The sequence below is a fragment of the Toxotes jaculatrix genome, chromosome 7, assembly GCF_017976425.1.
Source record: "Toxotes jaculatrix isolate fToxJac2 chromosome 7, fToxJac2.pri, whole genome shotgun sequence".
Lineage (NCBI taxonomy): Eukaryota > Metazoa > Chordata > Actinopteri > Toxotidae > Toxotes > Toxotes jaculatrix.
The window spans coordinates 23856812-23875263 of record NC_054400.1 but is presented as its reverse complement, the minus strand read 5'-3'; the positions used below and the strand labels follow the sequence as shown (position 1 = coordinate 23875263).

The 18452-nt window shown below is 42.2% G+C and overlaps 1 protein-coding gene across 7 annotated transcripts; it reads right to left on the bottom strand.

Annotated features, from left to right (window-relative positions):
• Window positions 1-615: 615 nt before the first annotated feature.
• add2 (adducin 2 (beta)) lies at window positions 616-18047 on the bottom strand. 7 transcript variants are annotated; one of them, XR_005894302.1, is made up of 16 exons: window positions 13366-13508; window positions 11625-11822; window positions 10928-11069; window positions 9167-9318; window positions 8588-8668; window positions 8065-8214; window positions 7604-7747; window positions 7262-7360; window positions 6556-6732; window positions 5480-5728; window positions 4451-4567; window positions 4267-4353; window positions 4024-4150; window positions 3001-3087; window positions 1498-1813; window positions 616-1085 (listed from the first exon to the last, which is right to left on the bottom strand). XR_005894302.1 is itself a non-coding variant. In XM_041042271.1 (16 exons), exons 2-15 carry the CDS (start codon window positions 11769-11771, stop codon window positions 1557-1559), a joined length of 2016 nt encoding a protein of 671 aa, XP_040898205.1. In that variant the 5' UTR covers window positions 11772-11822; window positions 13366-13508; the 3' UTR covers window positions 616-1085; window positions 1533-1556. The 7 variants fall into 7 exon arrangements, 6 of the variants coding, with proteins under 6 accessions (XP_040898205.1, XP_040898204.1, XP_040898203.1 ...); XM_041042271.1 differs by having other exon boundaries at window positions 1533-1813; XM_041042270.1 differs by lacking the exon at window positions 13366-13508 and adding an exon at window positions 17907-18047 and having other exon boundaries at window positions 616-1813.
• Window positions 18048-18452: the final 405 nt, after the last annotated feature.

Below are 18452 nucleotides of genomic sequence, written 5' to 3'. Positions count from 1 at the left end.
GCGCCCCCACCGAGCTGGAGGTGAACCTTCCTCTGTGCTGTTATTAGGCTGTTGGCATTATCACGAGTACTAAAGCTGCATATTACCAGTACACATGGTTCTGGACTGTTCAGATGGCACACCAGCTCTTAATGGATAGTACCTAGACTATTGTTAGTACAGAAAAAATACCGTGTATTAGTTTTTAAACTAATAGCACCGTAGAGTACCTCAGGGAGGACTTAGGACTTCACACAAATGAACTGGATTATACTGTACAACATCAGAGGCAAGTGGTAAATACAGGAGGACAACAAGTGAAAGAAGTGCAAGATAATCAAGCAGAGAAAGATAAGACATAAACTACATGTGCAGTTGGTTTTAAATCAAACTTGATCTTTAATGACTGATACATGGTAACCTTGCAACACTCACTTTTACATTCTAATATAAAATAAATTAAAACCATGAGCAAACATTACACATCAGCATTTTGATAACAGCTACTGGTTTAAACAGAAAAGAATTACAACTGTTAAGAGGTATTTTGCACACATACATTGAAAAGAAAATGAGAAAAGTGGAATGTTTAGTACCTTCAGTATCTTCTGTTACTGGGTTTTGAACTGCATTGACAAGCAACAAATTCTTTATGCTTTATCCTTTTTTTTTTTTTTGGTAATAGTGGCATTAACAGCGGCTTGTGTTTTGTTGCGAGCCAGTATATTTTCCCCTGCTTTCTTTTCCTGTGTCTTTCCCTGCTGTAATAATGTCAATAGACTGATAGTATTACACAAAACCAGCATTCAGAAGAGCACAATCAGTAGCTATCAGTATATTTCTACATGTACTGCACCGGTGCTCACATAGCATACCTGCAACATCTATCTGATAACTAAAACCAAATCATGACTAGGAGATGCCTATGATGATGAACAAATGTAACGTACTAGAATGTCAATATACATACGTCAAGTGCCTATAGATGGATAAGGGGTGCATAATTCATGGGGACTTAAATTTCCACCGTGTCTTGCGAAGGTGTGGATGGAAAATGAAACAAGTTCTGAGCGGCAAGTGCACAGGATCAGAGCAGTAATCCCAGTCTGAAAAACAAACATGTATGAATGTCTATACAGTGAAGTTAAGTAATGGTTTGATAGCACAGCAGGTGAAAATAAGACATGAGTAATACACGGACTGTGCATGTGTGTGTGCGTGTGAGAGTGTGTGTGTGTGTGTGTGTGTGTGTGTGTGCAAGTGTGTGTGTGTGTGTGTGAGAGAGACAAGTCGTGGTGTGTCAGAATGTTGGGTTGTGTCCGACCTGGGTCAAATAGTAGGTGAAAATAATCATCAGTGTTTTTAACTTGCTTTAGACGAATAACCACATAGATCAAATCAGTGCAGTTTACAGTAAAGCATTTGAAAGTCAGTCTAGTACACTGTGTCTGTGAATGACATCTTAGCCGACTGTTTGAATGGATCTCATGTGGTCAACTCCGTCTGCTACTCACGCACCACACACTAAGAAATATTTCACAGTAGTATTTCACCGAGGTCTGGTGTGTCTGGACGCCTCAGGTCTCTGCTTTCTCCTTCTGCTTCTTGCTCTTTTTGAGGAACGACGGCGGTTTGAACTTCTTTTTCTTCTTGGACGGGGATTTGGAGGGCGAACCCTCAGGGGTGCCACCTTGTGGTTTGGCAGGTGGAGCAGCAGGGGTGGAGGAGGTGTCGTTGGTTGAAAGAGCCTTCATGCCCTTCTCTAATTCTTCTGTCGTCTGCTTCTCCTCCTTGCCTCCTTCCTGTTTGGCTGAAGAGTCGTTCTTTGCCTCTTCTGCTCCGAACATTGTAGGAAAAAAAATAAATAAATGAAAAGGATTTTCAGTTACCAGATAGAGAGATTTGAGTTGGGTGGAGCTGCAAAGCTACATGCTAGACACGTTGTAGCAGATGAACATGCTGGCTTTATGAGAAGTGGGTTGTCATACAGTTTCTCTGTACTTACTAGTGAGACAAGACCAAAGCACCAGAAGTGTGCCCTATGAATCAGTGAGGAGTGACACAGAAAAGGACAGACAGACAGACACAGAGGGAGAGAGTACAACAGATACAGTAGATACACAGACTGATGGATTTCCCTACAAAGGGCTGAAGTGTAGAAATTGTAATTCAAACAGTGACAGCCAAAACAACAGACCTGTACCAGACAACAACACCTGACCCCCCATGTTACTCCAAATCATATTTAACATAGAAATGTCACCAGATGTCAGTAAGTGGACTTTCCACTTCACAGAATCCACACAGCTCGCTCTCAGTGGTTTTCACACGGACATTTTTTTATCTGCAGAAAAGAGTTTCTGAGAAAACATTTTACAGTGACACGTGTGTGTGTGTGTGTGTTATCCAGAGAAACTGGGACACTGTGTTTGGACAAAAATGCTGCAGAGTCTTTTAAGTGTAAGGTTTTAATGCTGTGAGCACAAAAAAATAATTGTATGGATGGAGGCAGAAATCTCAGACATGAGCTGCATATTTCAAAACCAGGGCAAACAAAACCAAAACTACCTTCTCGGCTTGACGACTAGATTGTGTAGATATTACTGGGAGTAAATGAGTAAATGTTTTTTGTTTTTTTTTTAATGTCATTTGTCTTGACCAATAAGCTGAATTTTAACCTCTGTATCAGGGTTAATTTAAATTCCCAAACAATCAATAACTTTTATTATATTCAGCTTCTACCTATGAATGAAGTGGGCCCATGTGAACACACACACAGCCCTTGTTATGCAGATTCACAGATTTTTTTTTTTTGGTGTTAAATTATTAATTATAACTAGATGTGTATCTACTGCATATGAGGAGGAGTAACATGGTTGTCAGTGAGCATCTGAAGCATGAGGGGGCAGAAACAGCAGCCAGTCACAAATGAGTCTATGTAAGACTTGGAGCAGGCTGCTGGTCACATGGCCAATAAGCAAGGCGAGCAGGGCAGACGGTCAGCGCTCTGCCAAGCCTCACCTGACAGAGGAGGGTGGCTGGGCGGAGGGCCCTTTGTGGGGGAGGTAGCAGGGGTAGGCTCCTTGTCATTTGCCACCTCCTCCCCTACTTGTGCAAACACACAGACACACACACAGTGAGGGACAGTGAGGGTTCAGCAGCGCAGAAAGTTAAATTTGTGAGGCAAAGAGAAGTGAACACAGTTTACACAACAGTCACAAGTGAAATTGAGTTTTTTTAAGGGTGCTGTGTATGGCTCCAAAAAACAACTATAAAATGTAAAACCGCTCTATACTGTGTTCGCTGTGTTTTACATTTAGTTAACTGCAAAAAATCATAAATCTGTTGCATTGCCAACAGATTTCACAGTTTGGTGGAGTGGAGTCAGTGAAATCTTGGTATAAATCTTAATTTGAAAAATATTGATTGGTATTTGAGGACATTACACACAGCACATTTAAGATGGTTAGAAGAAAGTGCACAACATTCTACTAGTCAAAGTGAGGGCTGTCTCTATGTCTACACTCTATAACCAAAAGTATGTGGACACCCACGTGGAGTCTGGAGACTGACAAAAGGCACTGTTGGTTGGTGAAATAGTCGAAATGTATGTAAATAGAAATATTAAGCTTTATGGTTTTCCCTTAAACTCCACTCAGTTGGTTAAAAAATTTTTTTAGTTTTTATTTTCCTTTTTCTCCACTCAGTTCATAAAATAAATTAAAATCTAATTAATTTGACTTTTTTCTTTGGCCTTTTCAAAACACATGGAAAGAGATTTTCATCTTTCACATGAGGTTCAAGTGTCCACATACTTTGGCCATTTAGTGTATAAGACTATATGGATATACACTAAACTGTTAAAAATAATATTTTAATATTGTTTTGAGAATAAATCTAGTTGAGAACTTAAGAATAAACAGATACCTACTTTATACATATAAGTGTTATTACAGTACTGTATGCGCTGTATGGTTAAGAAACTACATAGAGTTAGTTAGTTAGTCATGTGAGCAGCTGTGGGTTGATTTGAATGAACTGTACCATTGGTGCCTCCGTCCTGTTTCCTCTGCACTTCTTTGCGGTACTCCTCCAGCTCCTGGTCCGTCAGCTGGTTGAAGGGGTTGGGAGGTTCTGGCTCTGGTGGGACTTTGGGTGGGCTGACTGGAGACTAATAGACAAGCAGAGACACAGCTTTTAGCTCTGCAGTTAAAAGAGCAGGGCCTGGAGAGGAGAGGAGACAGATTTTTTTTTTTTTTTTTGGTGAGCAGAGAGACTGCAGTTTACCGGAGGACTGTCCTCTGTTATGACGCTGGCGAGGACTTGAGACTGTGGTCCCGCTGTCTTCATGTCCTGACGATTCTGCTGTCGGATCTGAGGAGACAAAATTAATTGTAAATGTTTTTATTTGATTCACATAACAGAATGTGGAAGGCAAAGACAGAAGAGGGCAAAAGCAAAGACAAGTTACCTTGTTCCGTGTCTCAATCACCTCTTGAGGGTTGGTGAAAAGAGGCACAAACTGGTTTGGGTTCTCTATCTTGATGGATGTGCTGCCAGCTTGTGTCATCTCTTCTGTCTTCAACCACTAAGGAAGAGAAAACCAACATCAAAACAATATCTCATTATCCACTTTAAAAGAAAAATGAGTGGAAGTCTTAGACTCAGGATGGCCAAAATATAGAGGATCCTGCATCTCATTTAGTCAGATGTGGGCTTACAGGATAAAAAAAACACTTTCTTCCTTAATTTTTGTAAAATTAAAAAGTAAAATTTTATGGAAGAGATTTATTGATATGGATTGAATTTTGCCACCAGAGGGCAGACTCTGCACTGCAATAGTCTTCTCTGAGCAGTGGGCTTTCCCCTGCAATGCAGAGAAGAGGAGAGAGAGAAGGGTGGGAGGGACGGAGGAGGAGAGAAAACAGAGAGGCACAGCCAAGTTCCTCCCACTGATGTAAGACAATCACTCCCATATCGCTTTTCTCTCTGAAGGACTCATCCCTGCAGCTCTCATCTCTCTTTTCTCTAAGGTACAGAAAAAAAACATCTACACCAGCCTCCAATATGAAAAGGAAGTTGATCTTAAATAGAGAAGTACCCTTGGTCTTGGTAGAACGTACATCAAATGTCACTGAATGAATCTTTTACTGTGTCTGTGTCCTTTGATCATCAGTCTTCATTTTAAAGTGTAGCTCTGCACCTCAGCAAGCTTTAAGTCCTTTCCTCCTTCCCTCCTCACAGCTCACGTTAATCTCACTCCTGGTTCTGATCCCTCTGCTCTCCAGCTTCTTTATCCTTTTTTTTCACAACCTTCACTGTTTGAGTCGAAAACATTACACAACTTTTTGGTCATGATGGCCACAATCTACCGCAGTCTGCACAATGTTGTAAATGTTGCAATGAACCATTAGTTTTAGGACTTTGGGACCATCACATTTATTTTGAACATTTGTCATCAACATCAATAAATCACATGAAATAATTCCCAGATCCTCACAGTGGTGCGCTGATGCCCAGGACTGGCTTGCTCCTGGCTGACTTTTTGGTAGGTGTTGGGAGTGTTGAGCCATCGGGTCCTCTCCTGCTGCTGGCGCTGGGCAAAAGGGTGCTGCCTCAGAGCTGGGTGGACTCCGTCATCATCAAACTGGTGGAACGCTGTGACGGTCGCAGGCACCTCCACCTCTCTCCGCATCCGCGATCGCTCCAGCAGCACAGGGAAACGGTAGGCATAGCCGGTACGGTATCCCTGAAAAACAACAGATGGAGGAAGTTTTCAGGTGAAAAGATGCAGTAGACAACACCTGACCCTCTGATGGACAGAAAATATGCAGTTTTCTCCTGGTCCACACTTAATCTGCTTTGTGTTGCCTCACGCTGTACTGACATGCATACCCACCACAACCTCTCATCAGGGAATTACAGCATTTGATGGTGCTTTTCCTCAAACACGCTGCATCATTGCTCTTAATATCTGATTGTGCAGGTTTCTGCAGAGAAAGCAGTATTTTTTTTGTGGTCAGCTCCCAGCAGCAGCTCCCATATGATGTATATTGTACAACAAGAGATTCTGTGGTTTGCACTTTTGTTCTACAGAACGACTGTATAAAAGATGCGTTTGCTGTTGAGTTACTGCTGATGCAATCTGAACATTTCATGCTGCTGCTGCTTTACCTCAAACGTTTTCCATCTGCAAACCACACAAAGGCCTTTCTGCTCTTACAGTGAAGCAGCTTCAGGAAATGGAGAAGTATTTCTCACAGTGCTTATGCTCCGCTCACATGATGTACAGTAGGATAGATAGTTAGGACTTGGAAGTTGACATGACTGGTTTCTACATCGTAAATATGGTGACATGAATGCAGCATCAGCACCTAACTGCTGATGTTCAATAAAAATTGGTACGCTGGTTCAATAAAGGGTTGCAGCTGACAGACTTTCTGCAGTTCTTGTGAATCAGCAAACCTCCAACATATCAAGGTAAGTAAGTGTGTTAGTGTGCCATCCTTTTAAATCCAGCAAATCTTAACAATCATCACTGTAAATGTGTGTCTCTTCAGTGTAACTGATGCCTACCAGGTTATCCAGGGTTCTCATGAGGGCTTCAAACTCATGCTCCCCGATGCGGCTCTTGTGCAGGGGCCCAAAGGTGGAGCCAGCCCAGCCCACGGTGCCAGTGGGGTTGGGTTTATGGGTGGTCCGATCCAGCAAAATCAGGTTGTGTTCACCACCAGCACAACACAAAGCTGACACCTAAATAAAAAAGGATTTAGAACAAGCTGCAGCATTTCTTTAACTCTTTTTATTCAAAAACAGTTTTTCTGCTCATTTTCTCTTTTTTAAGCAGAGTTCTCACACACACACACACTTATATTCATAAAAGCATGGTAATTAATTTACAATGAGTTGGGAACATATAACACAACAACCTCTATGGTTCAGAAGGATGGATGACCTTACAGTCACATTTCCGCTCCCCCACAGGCCACTGTTGGTCCTGTAGGATTACTGCAGTGTATATTTGGCATGCAACACTTTTGCAGTGTGTTATAATGAAGTGCAGAGCTGCTGGCTAAGTTACAGTGAAGGGGTATCAACAGAAGGGCAACTGCCCAGGTGTAACACTGGTACATCTATATAATGTACACATGCCAGCTCACTCTCTCACTCACACACACCTACAATCCTGCAGTGGCAACACTTTGTCTTTAGTATGTCAGCTGTTAGTCAGTAGACTGTGTGTGTGTGTGTGTGTGTGTGTGTGTGTGTGTGTGTGTACTACCTGGATCTGGCAGGCAGCCTGGATGTGGTAGATGGTGTAGAAGGCCTCCTCCACAGACTCCCCAAGAGCCACGATGCCGTGATTCCTCAGCACCAGAACCTGGGATCCGCATAAAATCGACATTAACACTGAAATAAAAGCAACTCACAGGTTTAACCTGCGAGCAGCAGCACTAGCTTCAATAATTAATCCAGTGTAAGGCAACATCACCTTTCGTCTTCTCTCTGTTCATTCTTAAAGTTCAAATCCTCCCTTGTGGGAAGCACAGGAGCAGCAACTGCTGAATAAGGCGATGATATGCAGGTATCATATTAATGGCTTGTCCTCCTGTGGTCTGCTCACCTTACAGGTGGGTCCCAAGCTCTTCTGCAGCTCCACTCTGTCCTCCTCCTCCTCCATGACTCCATTGTAGTCATAGTAGGCCACGTCACCAACCAGCAGAGCCTCATGGGACAGCGGCAGGAGGCCGCACTTCATAGCTGAAACCTGGAGATAATTATCTGTCAGTTGTGGCAGCAAAGATCATGAAACAGGCTCATATTCTCAATGCTGAAGACACATTGTGCTTTACAAGCAAATCAATGCTGGAAAATGGTGTAATGTTACCATGCTCAAGCAGAACCAGATGACCTTGGCATTGCTACAGCTATGAAATAATATTCATAATCCCCAATGATCTCTGGCTTCCCATGTGAGTCTAGATGAGACCAGCAGAAGTGTGACAGTGTCTCCTCTAAACAAGACAGGACAGAGCTGTGAGCTAATGCCAACCTCTCTCTTGGCATCAGCCCAGGCTGACTCACCGCAGCTGTGGCCGGTGTGTGGAGGTGAAGTAGACAGCGAACATCTGGCCGGGCTGAGTAGATGGCCGAGTGCAGGCTGAAGTTCTCTGCGTCCACGCCAAGGTTGGTGCTGCCCTTCTCCACCACCTCACCCAGGATATTCACCTTCACCTGTGAAACCACTGAGGACCGTCAGCATGTGTTTCTCAGGAAAGTCAGATTTGGATCGTGTTGCATCCAAATGAGACACCCACAGGATCCTCTCCATATGTGATGTTTGGGAAACAAAAGTCGAGACTATATGACTAATCATTTCATTGAAAAAAAAACAACACTCAATCAGTTTATATCCATTGATCAACTGATTACCAAAAATATGTCAGAATACATAATACTATAATACAAATACACGAAAAATAGTATTTCTGATTAATAATACAATAAATAAATCATATCAGTCATATCAATAACACTCAAAGGCTGAATTCACTTTTTCATAAACAACATATGTATAACCCTCATCCTGACGATTAGTTTTACTCACCAGACTGGATCCAGTCACCTCGCTGTAGGTCAGGCCGTCTGGAAGCACCAGGAAGTGTTCCTGTTCTTTACTGACACGGAGCTGTCAGAGAGGAAAACAAATATAGGTAAAGACAGACAATGGCAATGATGCAAAATATTATGCTATCGTGTGAAAACAGAGCAGAAAACATTTTTATCATCCGATCACAGATAGCAGGCTTCTTTGTGACCTTGTGCAGCACTTTTCTCCTGTCCACTGTTCTAACTTCCTGTCTCCATTTTACTTAGAGTTAATATTATTTTACAGTTAATGAGTTAATACATATTTTGAACTGACTCTTATGGTCCATTAACAATGCTGTCAATTCACAGCAGCAATACAGACCATTCCTTTTCTTTTTGTGTCTATTGAGCTTATTCAGCCTGTTCCACTCAACTTATTCCAGTCAGATAGATTCCCACAGAGAGACACGCTGACCAAAGCCAGTTAAATGTACATCTCAGTACCTACTACTTGTGTTGATGAAAGGCCTGTTCAGTAAATATGTGCTGAAGGTAGAAAAAAAAAACATAATGTGAAAAGATAAGTTAAACTAACGGTGAGACAGGTGCGGCTGATCTGGGCCCAGCCGAAGAGGTCGAACAGGCGGTGGGTGCTGGCCAGCTTGCAGCGCATCAACCTCTCTCCCTTCACCATGCTGCCAGGCTCCCACCCATGCAGGTCGTTGATGGGTGTCACCATCATCATGTCTGTGTGGTGGGAGGAAGAAAGAAGACTTTCTTTTTTCTTGTTGCTTTGAGTAAACATGTTTTTGTGCAATTAATATCACATTATTTATTTGAGATGTTGTTGAGATGTTTAAGTACATATTCCCATGACCCATGACATGGATTACATGGATATCTTACCCTTGCCATGATTCATCAGTCCTCTAAATACCTCTTTCTGACCTGACAGGGCAGCTTACACATTTACCAGTATTATTAGTACATGGACGTTATATAATCCTCTGAACTTCAGCCTGAGCTCAGATATTATCAGCAAACACCTGTGTGGATGTAGAGGGCCTTTAACTCTCACCCCAATTAAACAATCACCAACAGACTAATATCACAAACAAATTTCTCTTTGCAGACAATTTAATTATTTGTGTTCGTCATCCACACACTTCTAATATTTTTACCAACTAATTTCCTTCAATTATAATGTCCCCATCTGTGGACAGATGCTGCTGGAATGGTAATTTTCAGTGGCACAGCAATAGGCCTTTCTCATGGCAGACATCTTAACTTATCATAGCAGGAAAAACTCTGGTGGAACTAATAACATTAACAATGACTCTGTTCCATTTAGGCCAGAAACACAGCAGGCCGCCAGGGACGACCAACACCACCCACACTGGGCCGCCTGAGGGCAGATCAATCACACTGTAAGTACAACTGCATTATTACTGCTGCCTCCGCTGCTGTTGCTATTTAGCGTCATAAGTAACATAAATCAATGTGTGAGCTGCTTTTGAATGGAGTTTTACATAGGATGTAAAAAATAGTCTACAATTTACATCTGCTTATAATAGTACAGCTGATTTCAGGTGTAATTGCTTTGATTCATTTATTTAAACGTGCCATGTGCACTACCTGCCCGGAGGGATTCACGGCTTTTCCTTAAAAAAAAAAAAAAAAAAAGCAATATTTCTAGCCTTAGGTGAACGATATCAGGTCCTGCTATATAACTGAAACACACAATTAATGTTATTGGTAACACCTGTGCCAGGCAGACATGAAACATCACTGAGCCACAAAACAAATTACATGACTGTGAGGGTGGAAGCAGAACAGAAGATTATCCACACTATTTTATGATCGGTGGACACAGAACCCAGTCTAATCTTGAAATGAATACCCAGAGTAACAGCTGATCGCCTAACAATGGATAATCCAGTGCTGACAAAGAGAGGCCGAGGCTAACGGCAGAACACTTGGGTTAAAAATAAAATGTTATTGATTAATGGTACTTGCATTTGCTAGTATCTGACAGCAGCTCAACCTCAAAACATCCAAGCACTAAACACATTTGCTATTTTAACTTGCTCACTTTTCATTTAAGTTGTCGACTCAGGCAACTTCGAGTTTTGCAGAATAATCTATGAATAATGATGCTCTTGTTGCATTGTGGGTAACGTAGGCAATAGGTTTTAACAAGGTAGAACCAAAAAAGAACGATATCCCTGGTTCTGCTGCATCACTTTGGATCATTAAAAAAAACTGTCCATCATGTGTCTGACGGTGTTCCTGGAGTACAATGATAGATCGACAGAGTGCTCTTTGAAAACTTTAAATAAAGGTTGTGTGCACATACTAGAAGGAGAGACTGGCAGAGCAGCTGGAGAGCCATGAGAGGCCATGAAATCAGCAAGCTGTCTCAGGGCCCACAGGTTGGACGAGCTTCCACCTTTCTTCATCTGTTCCTGGATCAGCACATCCAGCTCCTCCCTGAATGACTACACCCACACACACACAGATATTAATGCATTATCATATCTGTATACATAGACCACATAGCACAAATAACGTCACAGAATAACAGTTGATTAAAATGTAGGATTTGAACAGTTCTGTTCTTGCCAAACCCTGGATCATCTCATTTTCTACAAACAATGTCATGAGAATAATATGAAAGATGCTATAATCATACAAATTCATGGGGGTTTTGAACACATGCACTGATTCACAAACACTCCTACACTACAGAGGTGAGGGTGACTAAACATATTTCATGAGTCAGCCTCTCTCCATCAGTCCCTTCACTTCATGGTCACCCTCTCCACTTCACACACAACTTCATCAGAGTCATGTAGCTTCTCTCTCGCCCTCCCATATGCAGAAACACATATGCACACAGAATGGAGTCCAGCACTGACTGCAGCCCAGGCTGTCAAGCGGTATTTGAGACCAGATTTCCTCTGATGTGGGGAGATAATCACATCTAGACGAGAGGAGACAGAGAAAGAAAAAGATGATGCGTCATACAAAACACAGACAAACAGCAATCTCACCGGACTCTGAAGCAGGCTGGAAATGCGTTTCTTATGCTGGGGTCCGGAGCCAGGTGTGGAGTGCTGAGGAGACTGGAGGCCCTCAGGGACCCCATCACTGGGGCTGCGCTGCACCGGGGTGCCCTTAGGGGTGGGGGACTTGCTCATCTTCTACTGTTTTGTAGTAGGTGTCTTACAACCAGGCGTGGGTGGGTAGGACTGTAAAGAAGGTGTTAGAAATTTTATTAATGCTGCTTAAACGGCACTTAAATGGAGCAGTGTTGACAAACTGCCATTTGATGACATAAACGGTAACTGACATCTTGGAAAATAACCTTTTTGACTTTCTTTCCAAGAGCTGGATGAGAAGATCAATACCACTCTCATATATGTCCATTAAATATGAAGCTACAGCCAGGAAATGGTTAGCTTAGCTCAGCAGACAGACTGGAAACAGCTTGTCCGGCTCTGTGCAAAGGTAACAAAATCTACCTCCCAGCACCTCGAAACCTCATTAATTAATCATGTTATATCTCGTTTAATTTGTAAAGAGACTGAGGAGTAACTGTGAAAAACTCCCTACATTTCATGACACCCACTTCACAACAGAAGCTCCACTTTGCCTAATAACATCCTTAGAGCAACAATGGCAGGAAGGTGAACTGAAGCCAGCATTTGACTGGAGTTTGGATGATTAAAAATCCAAGTCATCCATATGCAGCCAGCTGTGGTGATGTAGCACTAAATATGATCAACTGTTTGACAAGAGACAGATGAGATTCCATTTCAAAACATGTGAGTCTGAAAACACAGTAAACTCAGCTTTAGAACAATGTGGAGATCAGCTCGAAGCTGCACCACAACACACCATCAGTCAGAAACACATCACACACACTCACTTATTGGAATAGTGGAACAATTCATAGCAACAGAACCAAACCTTCATAATGGCAGTAGACAGGATGAGTCTAAGGTGCAGATGGATGGTCACCAAACCTACTGATGATGCCAACACAAAACATAACCCTGTGTCCTGATCCATCCAGGGTCGGACACAGGGGTTTGTTTTGAGTCTGTTTTTAAATCATTATTATTATTATTGTCATCATCATTATTACTATTGGTTCATGGTGTCAATTGTTTCAGTTCAATGCTTCCTGTTCATACCCAATATGAAATTAACTCAAAAGAGGCTACTGTTATACAGTATAACAGGAATGGGTAAATTATAATTTAAATACTAAAGATGGAAAATAACTTCTTTAAAGATGTCAGCAGAAGCTAGTCTATGAAATTAAGTTTGAAGAAACCATCCACTCTAATTATACTAGTCCTATGCTCCAAAAGCAGCAGCCATAATCCCTTTCCACATGATACGGCATTACCACCATGGCTTATCTTAAGAAAGGTAAGTAAATATGCAAATGAGAGAAGTGCAGTGACAAGAATATTTGCTGATCTTCCTGAGCTTATGATTTCAGGTTCCTGCCTAAAGATCCAGGGGCCCACATCAGCCCCGAGGGAGTTGAAAACTCTGAGGAGATCCAACAAAGGTGATCAAATATTAAATACCAACTGTTAGTTCAATCAATATGCTCACTTGTGTAACAATTCAGTCCCAAGCCAATCTGTTTGTATCTGACATTAACATGTAAACTGAGCATCCTGTTGGCAAGTCCAAAAAGAAACAGTATAGTGGACTGCACATTAAGCCTCGATTCCTTTGCATTTTCAAACAGCAGCATTAAGATGAAAAACCTACCCTCACATTAAGGATGCTGGATTCCTCAGGGCACTGGCCGGTGGAAAGGCAGAGCTATAGAAAATGCAGCATTAGCAGTAAAAGCTCACATGCAGACAGCAGCGTCAGAACCACTAACAGGAAGTTAGCCGGTGATATGACTCGGTAATTGGAGAAAGAGTAAAGCGTTACTGCTGTAAGGATCTTCAGAAAAGAGCTGGCCACTCCCCAAATGAAACATACTCAACTCAAACACACACACGCACACACACACACACACACACAGAGTTCTGCAGGGAGCAGATAAGGTCCCAAACACACCACACCCTCCCTCCCGTGCTACATCTGACTAACTGACTTAAATACTTACTTGATTTGTAGCATCACTGTAACATGTCTATCTGTGCATCCCTGATCTCACACACTCTCAATCCCATCTCTCAAGCCTCTAACATCCAGGACGGGCTTTATTTTTTAAGATGCACACTCCAGAGGCACATGAGAAAGTTACATCAGATCCATGTGCATTACTAAATCTCATTAAATTGTACATGAGAAACTCTGACAGATGACTAAACCTTTAATGGAGTTTGTAGATAAACTGTGCACTTTCACATCAGGCTTCGTGGGCACAAAAGCACTGAAACATTACATCAGCTACCCAAAAACATCAGCAAAGGATTAACTGAGCTCCCTAAATATACAATAACATATGAGCATTTTGTTGGTTGGAAGCCAAACTGATGTCAGTGTTTACTTTAAAAGCAGTTGTTTTCATTTTAATTATGAGTTTGTCACTTTTACACCTTTGTAAAATAACATTAAAATTCATTCAGGTGGATGTATATAACACATGACTTATTGTAAGCAGCAGTCAGTCGATAAAAAACTAAATTTCAAGCAGCGCCTCTCTTTTTCTCTCTCACAATAGAGAATGGTTCAGAGAGTATCTAACTCTCTCTCTCTCTCTCTCTCTCTCTCTCTCTCTCTCTCTCTCTCTCTCTCTCTCTGGGGATAAAGGGGGCACATCTGCTGACAGGCAGCAGATAGAAAGCCTCTCTCCCCAGGGAGGGTCCTAATGACTAAGGGGAGACATGGAGATCCGGCTGCTGGCCCACCATCTCTACTTCCTCTTATCCTGAGTCGCACTATGATGGCTGACCATGCTGATTTTCTGCCACTCTTTCTTCTCCTAGAGGTTGGTTTATTTTACATTGGAACCAAACAGTGAAATTGGAATTATTTAAATAGTTTAATACTTTAAAAAGGTTTTTATAAGGGCAGGTCTAACCTAATTATGACTCCTTCACCTGGTCCCATGGATCAGGAAATTTCACTCTGCTTTGGCTGACATTGATATTTGATACAAGACACATGAGGCCACACGCTGAGATCTTACAAAGAGGCCAATTAAATCACCAAATTTCTATGAAATATAGATTGGTGCACATTATCTTCAGTGGATAAAATTGCTCATCCATAATAACAATCCATAATAACAAAAACACATTTTTAGATTTTTTTGTAAATTTATTAAAAATCCAAAACTGAAATCTCCCGAAAAGGATTCAGACCCTCAATTCAGCAGAAGTCCCTTTGGCAGCCATTATAACTGCAAGTCTTCTTGGGTACGTCTCTACAAGCTTTGCACACATGGATTTGAACAGTTTATCCCATTCTTCCTGGCAGATTCTCTCAAGCTCCATCAGACTGGATGGAAAGCATCTATGAACTACCATCTGCAGGTTTAAGTCTGGGCCTTAGCTGAGCCAGAGTCAGATAGTCAGAGACTTGTCCTGAAGTCACTCTAGTGTTGTTTGGGCTGTTTGCTTTGAGTCATTGTCATGCTGAAAGGTGAACCACAGCCTCAGTCTCAGGTCATGTGCACTCTGGAGCAAGTTTTCTCTATCCAGGTGATGATCAGTGCCTGGTATTTGTCAGACATAGCATTTTTTGTCTAATCAGACCACAGAATTTTGTTCCTCATGCTCTCAGAGTCCTTTAAATTCTGTTTGGCAAACTCCAGACAGGCTATCATTATTTTAGTGGCTTTAGTCTAGCCACTCTACCATAAAGGCCTGATTGCTGCTGAGATGGTCGTTGTTGTGATTAAGGTCCTTCATGCCCGGTGTTTGGTCAAACGGCCAACTCTAAGAAGAAGAGTCCTGCTGGGTCCAAACTTCTTCCATTTCAGAATTATTGAGGAAACTGTGTCCTGGGAACACTCAAAGCTTTAGAAATGGTTTTATACTCATCTGAATACCTTCTGAAACCACTGTATGTGTTTGTATTGACTGTTGTAAATCTACCCACTTGCAGTGGTTTTAGGAGGTCTGAGCCTCAGCATTGACATCCAGCAGCAGGGAGGCAGATAGGGGTATAATTACCTAAGTAACTCTGGATTGATTTTCTTTGGCTCCGCTTTCATTAGGTTCATGTCATAATGGCTGGTCAGTGGATCCCGATCAGCTATGGAGCTAGTTTTTTTAACAAATCAGTGCCATTACTACAGTTTTTCAAAATAAGATAAAGCTGCATAATTGTGATCATGTTAAAGCCCATTCGCAAATGCTTTACAAACTCAACTCATCGTATTTGCCTGTTAATTTTGAGGTAAACAATCTTTCAACATGTGTAGATTTCATGTTAGTTTGCATGAGGGTGAATGAGATAGTCCACACTAATTAGCCATCAACTGCATTTTTGTTGAACATCATTTATTTTCACACAGCTTTCAGTCTAGCAAGACAAAGGTAAGCCTACACTAAACTAAAATTACTATGCTATGTGAATGTACTGTGACGTACAAGGGCGACTTTGCTGTATTCAAACCCCAAATAAATACACTCATTAACTATACATTTCATAGTGTCTTGCAGAAATGCATCATACACAAGGTGAAAATGCATTAATGCATGTTTGATGAGGAAGTAAATGTTGCTGACTGTGCAGCAGGACATTCTGGACTCTACAGCTGCTAATGGAAAATTTGGCTTCCACCTCGACATACTACACGAAATATAATAAACAATATCAAAAACACACAAATGTAAAAGCAGTATAAGGAATAGGGAAGTGATGAAGTCCATTGTACTCAAGGGAGTGTTAAAGTTGTTTCATCCCCATTAGCAACAGTAAAAGTAACAGCATTGTTCCTTATATGACAGAAATTGCAAAATAATAATGCAAGAACTTCAACAAACTGCAGATATATTTTGTTCACATAAGCTTAGCAGACCTTTTACAGTGTCAGGCTGTTACACACCTAATCATCACTAACTCAAAATCTCATTTGATTTTCAAAAGCTACAATTATTATAAATTTGGTATTTTTGACTAAATAAAACAACAAAATCCAATAACTTGACGAACCTTATTGCATTTTATAATCAGTTTCTAGTACTAGATGATTCAGATGGGGATAATAAAAGGCTTGATTTATTCTATTCAGTAATTCAATACCAGACATATGGTATAGGAAAGGTCAGTTAATTCAGAACACAGGGCTGTTTTATAGAAACTTTTTTTTTTTTTTTACTAACACTGACTTTAACATCAGTTTCTTCTACACTGCTATGGCTGAGAGCCAAGTTCAATGTCTGCCATTGTGCTCTGGGAGATTTAAAAAACAAAATAAAATAAATAAATAAATAAAAATAAATCTGTATACACTCCCAGAGACGATGCTGTGTCACATGGGAGAGGACGAAGAGAAAAGGCCCATTGATCAGACAGTCATGTGGGTGCAGCACACAACACTAAATCTACAGCCTCCTATTTCAACGTGAGTGCACAATATCGTTTTATGGGTTTTGGGCATCATCCACCCTCTAGCGGCCCGCGTTCAGCATGGCTGCCTAGCAACACTATAGCACGCGTTGCAGCATCAGCACCAGCAGAGCGGAGGATCCGCTAATGGCCACCCGCAAAACGCAGAGGCCAGCGGCGACGGCACAACACCGCACGGCTCTCGCTCGGTGCAGTTACAGCCACCACGTTTATCAAATCACCCAAACAGCTCGGTATGCTCCGCACAGGCTGCTGATGCTCTGTCCGCAGCACAAACCTGCAGCCTGCGTGACTGGAAAACAACAAAAAGCCGTCACTGGCACGTTAATGAGCGAGATTAGACACTGCATGGCTGAAGCACTGGGAGGGCACTGCCATCACAGCACTTGCAGGCTCACTCTGTGAACACACGACACAAGCTGCACAAATGAGAGCCTACACACATCAGGCCTTAATCTGCACAACACGACGAAGAAACGAAAGCAACCGGAACATGGACTAAAAGCTGCGGGAGAGCGAACCGAGCAGGTTTTTATTCATTTGTACAGTATGTATGTCTGACTGTCCGTAAAGAGAGCGGAGTGCACCGAGATGACGGTAAACAGCGGGCAGTAAGGACAGCACCGTGTCAGACTGAGGCATCATCAGCGAAATGCGCACACACCGCTCATGCACGCGTCAGGGAGGACCCTGTACTACGCCCAGTCATTTAACCATGATTGCCTCTTTCGACACAACTAAACAAATACAGCCTAAGCGGCCAGCGTACTCACCTCAGCGCATCCCCGGGACCGTGTCCTCTGTGTGGGTGCGGCACACCCACAGCCCAGAGCCGTCCTCAGAATAAGCAGATGTGGTTAATCACAAATCTGTCACTGTTGGGTTGCGACACCAGGGATCCTTTGTCAGACTATTTCAGGGCCTCAGATGATTCCAAGTCAATGGACCCTGATGTTTTTGTCACCGCTCAGAGCGCCTGGACCAGCCCACTGCCACGCCTGTCCTCAGTCTGACACCCAGGGGTTCCCACTCATACAGCTACAGTGGGAAACCAATGTTAGCGATGCACTTGGTTATTGTTGTTGTTAGTAAACGCTCCGCACTGAGGGGGTTTCTGATGCTGTCTCCTACAACGCTGTTTAGTTGGAGAGGCCCAGTTCAAGTCGGACAAAGCGGATCCCGTCAAAAAGGCGCCACCATCTGTTATAACAGAGAAGAGCCTGCACACTGGAGCATCTCAGATGGGTCTGTTACAGTGAGATTTAGAGAACAACGAACAGCTGCAGAAAATTAACCAAGTGATTAATTATGAGTTCTTA